This window comes from Hermetia illucens, chromosome 2 (assembly GCF_905115235.1).
Source record: "Hermetia illucens chromosome 2, iHerIll2.2.curated.20191125, whole genome shotgun sequence".
In the NCBI taxonomy this organism is placed as follows: Eukaryota; Metazoa; Arthropoda; class Insecta; order Diptera; family Stratiomyidae; genus Hermetia; species Hermetia illucens.
The window spans coordinates 8,968,506-8,981,368 of NC_051850.1; the positions used below are offsets into that span (position 1 = coordinate 8,968,506).

At 44.6% G+C, this 12,863-nt stretch overlaps 1 protein-coding gene across 1 annotated transcript in view; it reads left to right on the plus strand.

Annotated features, from left to right (window-relative positions):
• The first annotated feature begins 38 nt into the window (after positions 1 to 38).
• Positions 39 to 12,863, plus strand: part of LOC119647588 (fibrillin-3-like) — a 61,684-nt gene continuing 48,859 nt past the window's right edge. The window contains exons 1-6 of the mRNA XM_038048597.1: positions 39 to 237; positions 295 to 477; positions 4,473 to 4,679; positions 4,753 to 5,142; positions 5,258 to 5,422; positions 11,307 to 11,507. Coding sequence (XP_037904525.1) covers positions 127 to 237; positions 295 to 477; positions 4,473 to 4,679; positions 4,753 to 5,142; positions 5,258 to 5,422; positions 11,307 to 11,507 — 1,257 coding nt within the window. The 5' untranslated portion in view covers positions 39 to 126. The remainder of the gene's footprint in view (positions 238 to 294; positions 478 to 4,472; positions 4,680 to 4,752; positions 5,143 to 5,257; positions 5,423 to 11,306; positions 11,508 to 12,863) is intronic.

The window sequence follows — 12,863 nt, forward strand, 5'->3', positions numbered from 1 at the left end:
CATAACCGTTTTTTTCCCATTACACTAAAATAGGTTGGATTTGACTGTGACCACGTGCCAAATGGGCAATTTGAAACCGACAAGGAGAACTGTGTCAAGTTCTTCGTTTGTAGTAATGGCAACCTAATGCATATGGCCTGCCCGGAAGGACAGTATTTCAGCAAAAGTTTGGTCCAATGTGTGGATGACGATGGAAGCTGCAAGGATGTTAAAGGGACGTTTATAGCTGCTGACAAGGTTTGTGACCCTAGTTTGCATGGAGTATCACCAATAAGGATAATTTCATCGTTTTAGGCCTCATGCGGTCAATATCGAAATGGAGAGTCGGTCAAGAATCCTCATGACTGTCAGTCTTATGTGATTTGTACAAATGGAGAAATGATTTCGCAGAAATGTCCTGAGGGAGAGTACTTTAATGAGAACACCAAAACATGTTTACCCGATAATGGAGTGTGTGTGCCAAAAGAACCTAATCCGGTAAGTTCAGTTTACCTAAATGTGGGTATGATTCCCATCAAATTTCAAGGACAGTACTGTTTTTTCTAAGGCCACTTTTCGTTTAAAGTCGTTCTAAAGTATTTGACCTTTGTTTCCTGTTTAGTATCCGTACGTGTACCTTGATGTCCTCTAATACTTTAAGTACCACTTACCAGTGAATATTTCTGTGGGCTCTTCACTGGATTGTTGCTCAGTCCCGCTAGCGGTCTGCAGTCCCAGTTGAACTTTATTGCATAGGGTTTCCGTGTATTTAATCCTAAATATTAATACTAGGTTGTCAGCACAAGCCTCAACCCGTATAAAAGTGTTGATTTCTCCAATACTGACCAGGGATCATGGTACCCCACTCTCTGCGATATGCTCGTGACTATAGAATTGGTACCTCCACTGGTGTATTGCTCAAAATATTGCCCATTTAGGAGGTCTAGGTGTTCCTGAGTTACTTCAAGGTTCCCATTGCCTACCTTTCTTCTGTTTCTCAAAGTCTTGCCTGTCGGCTTGTGGTAAGAGGCGACTAAAAGGTATAGAAATTTGTGGGCTAGCAATCTGTAAATTTTGAAAGTTAACTGCTACTGAAACGTCAACAAGACCTCGTGCAGGGACTGACCTCACAGTAAGAACCTTTGAATACCAAAAACGGACTATGATTGGTTTCTGCAATGTACCTACCTTCATCAAAAACGGTAGCGAGGGTCCTCAGAATGCTCGCTTCTGGTCTAAGCGAAGTAAGATGGTGGTTCCCTGGAGAGTATTCCTCTCCCTATTTCCGCACTAATGGCAAAGTGCCTTTGTCCTCTGGAAAGCCAAGTAGTAGTAGGCACGAACCCGGTGTCGGGTTGCTTCTGACTTCTTTTGTAAGGCGCGCTCTTTTCACCTGCGAGCCGGTATCTGATAGACTTTTAACTACAAGAATGCCAAGGTGGGATCTGACAACACCCTGCTCGACATGTGATGAGAAAACACCGTCTTGGCAACCGCAGCAGTAATGGTGGAAGGTTCGTGGATTTCAGCAACTTCCACCGCTCCGTCATTGGTAACGCATTGTTTGAGGACAGCGCCTGCCATAAGGTCAGTTGGGTTTCAACTGACCGATGCCGTACAGGCAATCAGATCGACTACTTCACGATCAGCAGTAGATTTAGGAGTTGTCTACTTGATGTACGTAACAAAAGAGGCACTGACATCGGCCTCGAAAGGGATCACCATCTGATGGTAGCTTATATTTGCTTGCGTGTTGCGTCCGCCACTTTTCGCGGAGTTGGAGGACCCCCTATGATCTACATTGGTCGCTGGCACAGCTGTCGATCTACAGTGGGAGAGCCATCATGCCCATTGAGCGGAAGAAATACTGAGTAACCCGCCTGAGAATAACGATGAACATAGTGCCGTCATCAGAAATGCTCTTTTCGCAGGTGCTACACAGGTCGTTGGCCACGTCCTGAAGGGGCGTAATAAAATCTGACTGACTGGGAATCGTCGAGGCGGATCGATGGACGGAGATAGGCTCTACTGATCGCTGCGAGTAGTAGTGGACGTTTAGTGTTCTATGCTCCCGTCCTCACCAGTTTGACCACAATTTGGTCAGTGGAACTCAGGTCACACAGAAAGGCGCCCAGGGTCTTTCTAGTGCATTTATGCTTTTGGTCGATCTCTCTCATTGGTTGCATATGGATTTCATGACAGGATGTCAGATAGCAGTTGACTCAGCTCTGAATGAATGCCACATTCAAATCAAGATAACAATCACAGGAAGGGCAATGCTGGTGAGGTTGAGTCTTAAAATTTGCCGTAGTCCTGCCCATTATGAACCAGATCCTATTGGATTGTCGCGATAACAATTTTTATTTTTTTCTACTTTGGGGCTTTTTGATAGTTCAGCTCCTTCCGATTTAGGGCTCCTGTATTAATGCTGTGGTCATGTTTTTCCCACAATGAAAGACTCGCAGATTAGCCGGGGTGCACTCAGAGTACGCTAGTGCAGCTCCCCGGTGTCGTCAACTTTACGCGTCCAGTTTCAAATAGGTGAGCTCTTTCATCTCTGCGTTTTCGACTCCGAGCTGCACTTTGTAGTTCGCGTTTTCGAGTGCCTTCAATGTATATGGAGTAATGAAGGTTGACTTTTCCTTTTCTCCTTCTTGATCACCACCCATTCGTTCGTGATGATTCTGAGGTTTGAAGGGATTCGACGAGCATGTTCTTATCCATTAAGATCACCGGTAGCCAAATGGAAGCCATTGGTCTTCTGGAAATCTCGTCCTGGACGTAGAACCCACGGAGCATCTAGGAGGAACAAAAGCAGGGAATGCATTCCCCTTGTTCTCTCTTCCCATCCCGGAGTTACTCGGAAACCAACTCCGATAACCCAGCCTCAGCGCTGGCCTACATCATCGACGTCAGCTTGCCGCTAGTGGTATTATCAATCGCTAACGCCACCCGTAAGTGATTTTTGGCCATTTCGCTTACCTGTTTTCAGACACTACTTAGCGCCCGAGCCCTTGCACCCTGTGTTCCGCTTATATTGATGTTCGAGGTCGTCTTGAATCGATAGTGTTTGAAGCTTAGCCTTCTGCTCGTTTCCTAGATTTTTGCTGTTTAATTTTTCAACAATCGCCTGGTATTTGGCAACTTCTTTTTTATCCCGCTCGTCGACAGTACTGTCGTCCTTATTCTTGACAAACTTGGTATGGTTTTCTCGTACTGGGTCTTGGCAGGACTTCAGTGGACCTTCGCTTCTTTGCCGGTTTCCGGTGACCGACATTCTAGCCTGCCCTTCCTTTTAAGGCGATCCCCGACGTTGAGGGTTTCGGATTAGGAGTACTATGTCTGGTATTTACTACACCCAGCTCGACGACAGTGGATTTCAAGCAGAAAACCACTGGTGTATCCGCTGCCTCGCTTCAAGACGTTCGCCATAATATACCACCCTCAGGTTGTCTGGAACCAAAAGGTTAAGACCATAATCGTACATGATGCTTCTTTGCACTGAATACTGAATGGAATCCTGAAAGCCACTCGTAGACAAAATCTACCCCTAGGACCTAAGGTCACCACTACATAATATTTAGTCATTTCATGGCTAAACCAGTAACCTATCTTATGACATCAACAGTTGAACCCATACTGCCAGTCTGAAAGACCTCTTTGACCGCCAATAAATAAAGGCAAACAATTGTGGATTATCCACTCCATGGTGTCTTAGTGACATATGAGTTTACAGGAATATAGCTCGTTTGAAGGTTTATCAAGTTGAGGCAACAGTGCCACGATGTGAGGATATATCCCTTCAAACGAGCACGTTTTAAACAACTCAGGGGCATGTCCAGTCTGGACTGTCCAACTAACCTCTGGTTACTAATAGAACTGTTGATCCTCTTCGGCCCGGGATAATTTTCAGCAAGGTAGCAGGGCATGTGATCTGAGGAGATAAATGGTTTCTAAGACATTCTATAGTCACCCCCCAACGATTGTGGTTTTCCGGCTCCTTCATAGGGTCTGCCCTTTTTTCGCAGTGAGGAATTCTATCTACCACCCACTGGAATGCCTGTATGACTCAGTGGTAAGTTCATCAAAGGTTAGCCAGTTCTCTATTCCACTAGTGTTTGGCTCTCCCACAGTGAACTTTGCGTCTCTTTATAATGAGAGGTTATTGCCATTTAGGATGGTCCAGTTACGGCTGTATCAATGTTTGCTCATCAATTGATTCTGCAGACCAACCTGACGATATAAATTGATTTTTGTTTTGGACTTACTGGTTTGCAGCCCCCATGGTCGCCCTAGAGGTAGTTCTTGCTAGCGTACAGTTTCTGAACACAATGAAGCTGAACATTGAGGGTACCCCTTTAAACCACGAAGACGCCTATAAATAGTTGCAGAAAGTAGTCACTCCCCAACATCAATAAAGTTCTTGATTACTCTACCAGGGATCACCGAATGACAAGTATCTAAACATATGTCTCACTCTCTGTTATTTTCAGACCAACTGCGGTAACTTCGCCGATGGAGAATTCGTTGAAGATTTGGCAAACTGTGTTAACTTCTTCTCATGTGTACGTGGTGAAATGAAAAAACTTTCATGTTCCGATGGTCAATACTACAACAAGGACAAACAAGAATGTGTGAATGACGACGGTACCTGCTCTGATGTAATTCCAACGAAACCAGAAAAACTCCAACTATCTTCGGTAAGACATTCAAGGTCCCTTTTTTTGGAAAACTGATCACCTAATTTTGGTTTCTTCCTGGTCCTTCTTTCAGACATCCTGTGGCACTCACAGGAGTGGCGAAGCATGGCCGGACGAAGAGGATTGCCAGGTCTTCTTCATATGTTATAACGGTGAAACTGTTCGTCAAACATGTGACACTGGTCTCTACTTTGATGCAGTTGCGAAAACATGTGTTGCTAGTAAAGCTCGGTGTGCATGTCCACCAGTTCCACAACCGCCAACCTCATGCGATTGCGGTAACTATACCAATGGTGAATTCTGGGTTGATGATGAAAACTGCGCGCGATTCTTCGTTTGCGTCGAAGGAAGGATAAGAAGTTTGTCATGCCCCGATGGTCAGTTCTTCAGCAAAAAACATCGACGCTGCTTCCCAGATGATGGGACTTGTGAAGATGTTGTACCACTTCCTCCAGAGACTGGCGTAAGTTGATATGAAAATTTAAAATTTATTTTGGTAGCCCATGGGATGGGCCGAAAGATACTTCAACAAGATGTCAAAGAGTAAGTTGACGATAATTATTTTGACCTTATTACAGTGTTGCGATGGATCGTCAAATGGCAAACAGATCCCTGATCCAGACGATTGCTACAAATATTATGTATGCTGCAACAGTGAGTGGGTTTCACAATCGTGTAAGGATGGGCTGTACTTCAATGCAACTGTAGGATGTTGTCTGCCAGGGAGCTGCAATAACGTTAAGGTAATTTGAGGATAATGGACAAATTTCAACGTAACCTTTAACAATCACGTTTAAAGTCAGGCCGGAGGTAAAATCTATTGAAAACTACTCCCTAAAAAGCGATTCCTTATCATTCGTATTTACGAAGCTGATCGGATGTTATAATAAGGATCCACGTGTTTCCAGCAGCGAGAGCAGTTTTAATGTCCTCCATTGCGGGGAAACACCCTTTCCTTCAAAACACTGTTAAACCTGTTACTCTCTACTGTGCTCGGAGCTTTACTATCTCTATTTCCTCCTCAGTTGTTGCAGAAATCGTGAAAAGATTTCCCAGGGTACCCAGGGTTTCATCATATTACTCTTGTCCTGTGAAGAAAAAAGCTCAGTCACTACTTCAAAAGGGACATCCAATTAGATCGTCTGCAGTGGTCGCACTTTCAACGTTTTCATTGTTATTCTTTATGATGTCCTTAGGGATTCAAATCTGGAGGAGGTATGGACCGATGGATACTTCAGTGACATCAACTTCCAAATGCTTTTACGTTCTGCTGATCTGCTGGATCCTATACCTAGTGACGCTATTGACGCGTTCTGACTCTCGTTGCAGATGAAGACATAGTGCGTCTATGAGCAGGTGTGCTGGGGCTGGTACTCATTTCACTCTTCTTAGGCCCCACAATTTCCCCCTTACAAAACTGTCAACAGTCCGCCTAATTCCATGTGTCCTAAAAGCAGCCATGCTTTGCGTATTTTCCGTTTTGAATGGTCCGGATGTAGGCACTGGTATACTATGTCTGGCACTTTATTTACGAGCTTTGTTGGCTTGAGGACTCCGGGCTTGATTCTCTTGCCTTCATCTCTCATTTTTTCCTATTTGTTGATTTGGTCCCACGATTAAGCTAGGAAAATAGGGTCCTTACTGCCAGAACTGGCGAACTCGGGAAGGGATATTAGTTGAAACCGAATGGGAAGAAGAAGATGACTAACAGGCAAAGATATCGTAGTTCGGAACACTTATCTGATACCATTTTTTTCTGGCCCAACATTGCACTTGTGCCGAATTCCGATTGATTCGGATCTAGCAGGCATTGAGATCAATGTCGTTGCTTCCGTGGTTTTTGTCAATCCCTTCACCCAGCAGAGGGAACTCAAGTATCAAAAGTACTACTCAGGGCTCAATTAGGGTCACTAGAGGCCCTGTCAAGAGAAGTCCTGGCACTATCAAATTAACTATGTTTCAAAACATGATATTGTCATAGGTGAAACGCTTGACCTCACTTCTAATTTTGTGGTTGGGTCATTCTATTTCCCTGCCAGTATCTTTAACAAGGAGTTCAACATGGCCCTTGGAGGGCTTCTCTCTTTTTGTGAGAGATATAACACCACAAATTTTCTCCTCCTTGAGGAGGCTAAACGCTTATGAAATGTGTTCATCGCGGATGCGAAGAGGAAGTGTTGGCGTGAGATTTGGACTGACTTAAATGTGACAAAAGACATCAAGTTTTTCTGGAAATCCATGATGGGTTTTCGCAACTACCATAGTGAAAAATCACCGTGCTCAGACCCAAGAGAAACCCATGAATATCTTGAACTTCTGGCTGGGCAGTATTGCCCCTATCTCCCTCTCCTCTGGATGTCCTTCGATAGACACATTCTCAATTCTTCTACCAAGAAGAGCTAACTACTGCCTTGCCTAGGCACAAGCGTGCCTCCGCCCCTAGGTGTGACCATATAACTTACCAGTATATACGCCCGTTGGCGCCGAAAGTTTTCTCTGCTTTGCAGCAGGGCCCCCAAGGATGCATTTCAAGTCCAAAACAAACTCAACTCAATATCCACTTGTATCTTGAGAAGATCCTTGGGGTGGACCAAAACCACCCCTTTACTCCAGGTCTTTGCTCTTGCCAAAGAGCGACCACTCCGTTTCCGTAGGCTTCTTCTGGCAGTCAAAGAACTTCTTAAATTTACAGAAAACGAATCCTAAAACCTATAAATTGGTGGTGCAAAACCCAGATACTGGCAATCGTCTGTTCTCGATTTAGAAGTTTTTCAGATTCTTGTTACTGTCAGATTTTGACACTGTCATTCCAAACGTTATTCACACAACTTTTGATAAGCTTCAGGTTATTCTCTCGTATGACTTGGGTAGCGCCAGCACAGCCCATGTGACAGCTGCATGTGATAGGGCTGTGGAGGGCCTTAAATGAAGGGCTTTTCTGGTCCTTGCGTCGGATGCTACCTTCACGATGGATGGGCCTGCCTACGCTAAAGTTGGCCCTGAGGGGACGTATGCCTCACGTTTTTCTTTGAAAGTGAGTGCAGTTTTTGGCAGCTGAACATTTTTCCTTTAGGCCATCCTTCAGAATGGGTGCGGAGAAAGTTGCTTCATTACAGACTTTCTTCGTGCCTATAAATTACCCAAACAAACTGCGCTATCGACCTTTTAAAGTCAACCAAAATTCTATGGTGCCTGGCTAATGCGGGGCGCCTACTAAACGAACTCGCCCATATTGAGGCTCGTAAGGCTCTGGAATCTGATCCTACCGGATTGGTGAATCTCTCCCCTGGGGGTGTTCGTATAGCAGTTCAGGAACATTGCTGTAGAGATAGATAGATAGATACAAATCTTCTTGAGCCGAGATCCTTGCATGATTGATGACCTTTTAAATTTCTTTAGGTAGGCTAGAGTCAGATTGTAACAAATATAGGTTCTTTTGCATTTTAGCGGTACAATATTTGCTACCCTCCCTTCGCATTTTCTCTGCATCCACCTATCCGTATCCCTCGGGACTCCAACGGTTCGCTGTGGTTAATAGAGTCGTGGAGAAGTATCCTATCCACACCTCTACGTGCTTCAAGTTTCTACCGGCTTTTTGGTTTTGTGCCGGAACCCGTTTGGATGGCAGCCGCAGCCAGCCAGTTCGGCCTTTTGAATGGAAACCGCAGCCAGGTTTTCTGGATCTCACCACTCGTATACCCTGGACTTTATAACGCATCCTGTTTTTCGGATCTCAATTTCGCAACTGGAACCTAAACGCATCCTGTTCATCATTATCAAACCATGAAAAAGGCTTAAAGCACTAACCTCTGCTTTGTCTAGCGTTGTTCGAAATATGTTAGCAACCCTTAACGCGCGAAAACGATATACTACAGATACCTTCCTGTACGCGTTAACATTAAAGGCCTTCATTCAAACTGGTACTGCGTACAGCAGAATGATTGAGAACATTTTGGCTAGCAATTGCTTAATTCGTCCAATATTGGGGGCCATACCAATTAGCATGGCTACAATTTTCCTAGCATTCTCGTTCGCCTAGATTAGGTGTTCCTTCAAGGTTAATTGATGATTTAGCGTAACACCAGGATATCTGATAAACGTCCCGTACGAAACCTTAGAAATTAAGCTTGCTGACCAGTGAAGCTCAATCTAATGCATATAATACCAGCCATTCCTTGATTAGCCTGACCGATATACCACATGGCCAAACAAAAATTCTCAAGATATTGGCAGCGTAACCAAGAAGGGAGGAGTTAGATATGTAGCACATGGTCATACATGACAATCCATAGTAATGGGCTCAGTACCAGTCCTTGACACAGCCCGCCGGCTACCAAATATCCAACTGGGCCTACATTGATGTCATGAAGGAGCCTTGTATCCACGAAAGAGTCCCTACTGGTTGTAATATGCTGTCATCGCACTGAATTGAAGTAGTATTTTTTGGTACCCTTCTGTCACTTTATACCGGCAAATGTTTCCTCTGCTAAGTTGGCTTGACTAGGCCACCGCGAAAACTATACTGTTCTGAGGACACGCCTATTGTTTCCTCTACATTCCGTTGCATATGATGGACTCCAATACCTTTCCCATACTGTCCAGTAGACAAATAGAGTGGTACGATGATGGCTCACCCGGTGGTTTATCACTCTTTGATAGCAGAACCAGTATCTGTTTTTTTCACTGAGTCGGGAGGATACCCTCTTCCAAACAAGTAGTAAACGTAGAAACGAGCCCCACTCCGCTGACCTAGTTTTTATCGACACTTTCAAAGCCACATTTGGTATTTTGTCCAGCCTGGGCGTTTCTTTAGCTCCTAAATTTTCGAAAGCAATATTAAGCTCTTCTTCTTATATTGCTGGAGTATGCCTTGAGGAATATTCTCTTTCAATCCTATAAGTGCACTTGCCTTGCTATCGAATCTCAGTGGTCACTATTATACGTGAGGTCCTGCTTCCTTTCAGCTTAACCATCACCGTTCTGTAGGCTCCTCCCCGGGAGTTGATATCGGCTTCTTAAAGGAGTTCCCTTTGTTCTCACGGATAGCCTTCCGCAGATCTATCAAGCAAGCTTTGCATCTCCCCTTTTTCTAAGCGGTTTCCTGTTCGTCATTCACGACTTAGCATATAGACATCATAGGCTGCGAACAGGTTTTCGCGTCAAACAAGCTCCACTGCTTCCTCCGACATAACCTCTTGGATACCCTATTCTCCTGCTCTCTATTACACTATTATAGATATGATTGCCCTTAATATTGGCTCGGTCAGATTCGGTCTTACGGTTATTTCTTCGAATAGGTATTTCCTGTCACCAAAAATTGGTACGCAGAACCCTTCACCCTTGTGGGAAGTTCATGATATTTGTGGTTGTGGGCAGAACTCTCCCTAGTCGAGGCAGAGATGTTAGTTAGGCCTTACTTCCATTGGTATGAATAGCGAACGCTAGCTCAGCGTTCAGAATAAACGAGTACCGCTTAACTGTGGTCTCCAAATCAATCTCTGTCCAAAAAGGACCGTAGGACCTTCCTAAACGGCAGGTACTCTCGTTAAACTCCCAGGACTTTCATGTCGTCCAAATCGCACGCTTTGCATTTTTATCGGTGGCCCACACTACATTATATTTTGCTCTGGTTGGTTCACTAATTATAGCAACGCCCATATCGACCTCTTGGACTGACAAGGCTTAAATATCGTGTGTGGACTTACGATAACTGAGGTTTGTTTATAAAAACTCTCATTTACTCTTTCCTTTTGGTGTGGATGGCTCATCTGGTTAGAGCGTTGGGCGTTCCTAGTGGAAGATTGCGGTTCTGTCTCTTCTCTGCTTCTTTTTATGGCCTCTGCAGCTTTCGACTTTGGGGTTATTTGAGGAGCGAAGTCCCTTTGTTAATCACGGTAAGAGTTCGTAACAATTCTGTATTTGCTGTACAATGGACCGTCGAACTCAATTTACAAATGGCCCATGGCAATACAGAGAGTTATACTCCTTTAGCCCTTTCTCGTCTTTGAACTGTCCATCAAAGAAACAGTGGAGAACTGCCGGAAGTTTCGAAGGCACATCTCCTGAATTAACTGGACAAACTCAGGTGTTTCCCTTAGTCTATGGCGTGCTAACTAAACTAAACCACGGTTCACCCGTTTGATTAAGACCACCCAGTAAACATTCACACCAACCAACCAGTAACAACACTAAGTAGAATATGAGAACCTTACTGACACCTGTGGACGGAAAGGCCAGTTAGGAGGCGATTTTGATAGATACTGCAACAGGTACACGGATGCATGCCTGGGACGCTGGCAGTTAGGAGCGTTTGCGTCACAAATGCTAGAGGTCCAAATTCTCATACCCCGCCCCCCCTTTTTCTTTGTTACCACTGTTTCCAACACTTCCGCGGATCGTTTCACCAGGGTCCTCCATTTTTACTAGGTGCTGCACTTATAAAGGTTCCCTCGCTAATATTAGCAGTTCTCCGCTCAACTTCAGCGGATTTGTTATCCTGTCCGAAGTTGGAAGAAGATGGCTCGGTTTTAGAACCTCGAATTTCCATTATGGAAGGTCGCTTCTCACTCCAATCCCAACCCCTTTACTCATTTTAATCTTTTCTAACCTTTAACTTCCTTCGCACAGCCATCGGACTGCGGAGACATCAAGGATGGGCAATCAGTTCCTGGAGTAGATTGCAAGGATTACAGTGTTTGCCGCAATGGTACACTAATAAACGAGACCTGTCAGGATGGTTACTATTTCAATAATGAAACCCTCCAGTGTGTCGTGGATAATGGTGAATGCAGGACTACCACAACAACAACGACAACGGAAACACCAGGGGTAAGTTTTCATTTCTAGAATTTTAATGTTCACTTATATTGTATTGTGAGCCATTTCGGTCCATTCTCTCCTTCTCTTTATGCCTCCCAAAGCTTTGCACTTTGGTCTTGTCTGGGAGGTTTGCTCCGTTCTTTTTAAAATAGAAATCTGCGGCAACGCGCAGATGCTTGAAACAACCCTGCTTTCGCTGTTCAGTGGGTCATCAAACTCATTTCACCCAAGGCCTTGTCGTAGCAATCGTTAAGGTTTCGGACCGCTACCTTTATATAGTGGTGGACACTGTGCTTTGCTCCGAGAAGTTTGTAAAGTGTGTTCATGGTATTATCCATGCTCTTAAGGTAGTCTTCAACCCTCAGTGCTCCCACTAACTTTTCACTTCTTTTGTCATTAGTATACACCCCTTCTCCCTTACTGTGTCTGGGGCAGTCATTGGCGCTATCAATACCTTTTCCACCCGTCTGCGCGGGCAAACGTGAAGAGGCCAGCATTTCACCATCTCTCTTAAAGGGGTTCATTTACTTATATATTCAGGCTCTTCACTTCCACCTTATCATATCTTGAATTATTTGCTCCTGTGGTCCCATAATCGATCAGAGTAACGCCAATATCCTCTCTGTCTTTTAGTTGTAATCTGTATCTTACGTCCATACTTTTTCTCGGGTAATTACTCCAAATACAATCACACGTGTTCTCGGGTTACAATGGGGGCAACCGCTACCTTTTCGCTTCCTGATACCTCTGTGCTCCATAGGAAAACCTCCTCCTTTAGCCCTTTTCTCTCTTTGAAATACGAATCTAACAAACAGTAGACAGCCGCCGAAACTTTGGTAGGTTTTCTGAAATAGTTCCCCTTGTACATCTTCTGAACTACCTGGACTAACTCAGGTGCTTCCCCTAGTTTAGGGTGTGCTACCTCAACCAAATTGCGGCTCACGCTTCTCAGGATTGCATGGAAATGGTGTGTTGGATTTTGAAACCCGCAGGAAATGTTTACTTCAACAGACCTGTGACAGCCGTGCCCAGGTTGCCATATCGTCCAGACAGGCAGGGATAGGGACGTTCTACTGTTTCGTGCGGGTGGGAACTCCACTTACAAATCGATACCAATGGATACTATACCAGCTAGTGACCGCAATTACAGCGACCTCTTGCTACAGCTGATATCGGTATTGAGACATTCTTCTTTAATACGAAGCTCCCGATTGGCCACTCTCGGTCTCAAAAGCCTTCCGCTATAAGGGTCAATCCACCGAAAGTTTTGGTTTCGTCTCCTCTTTACAATTTGAGTGGTTTCCTCCCCCTTCCCCTGGTTCTGTTTCCCATTATGCCCATTAGACAATCCGCAATATCAGTTGG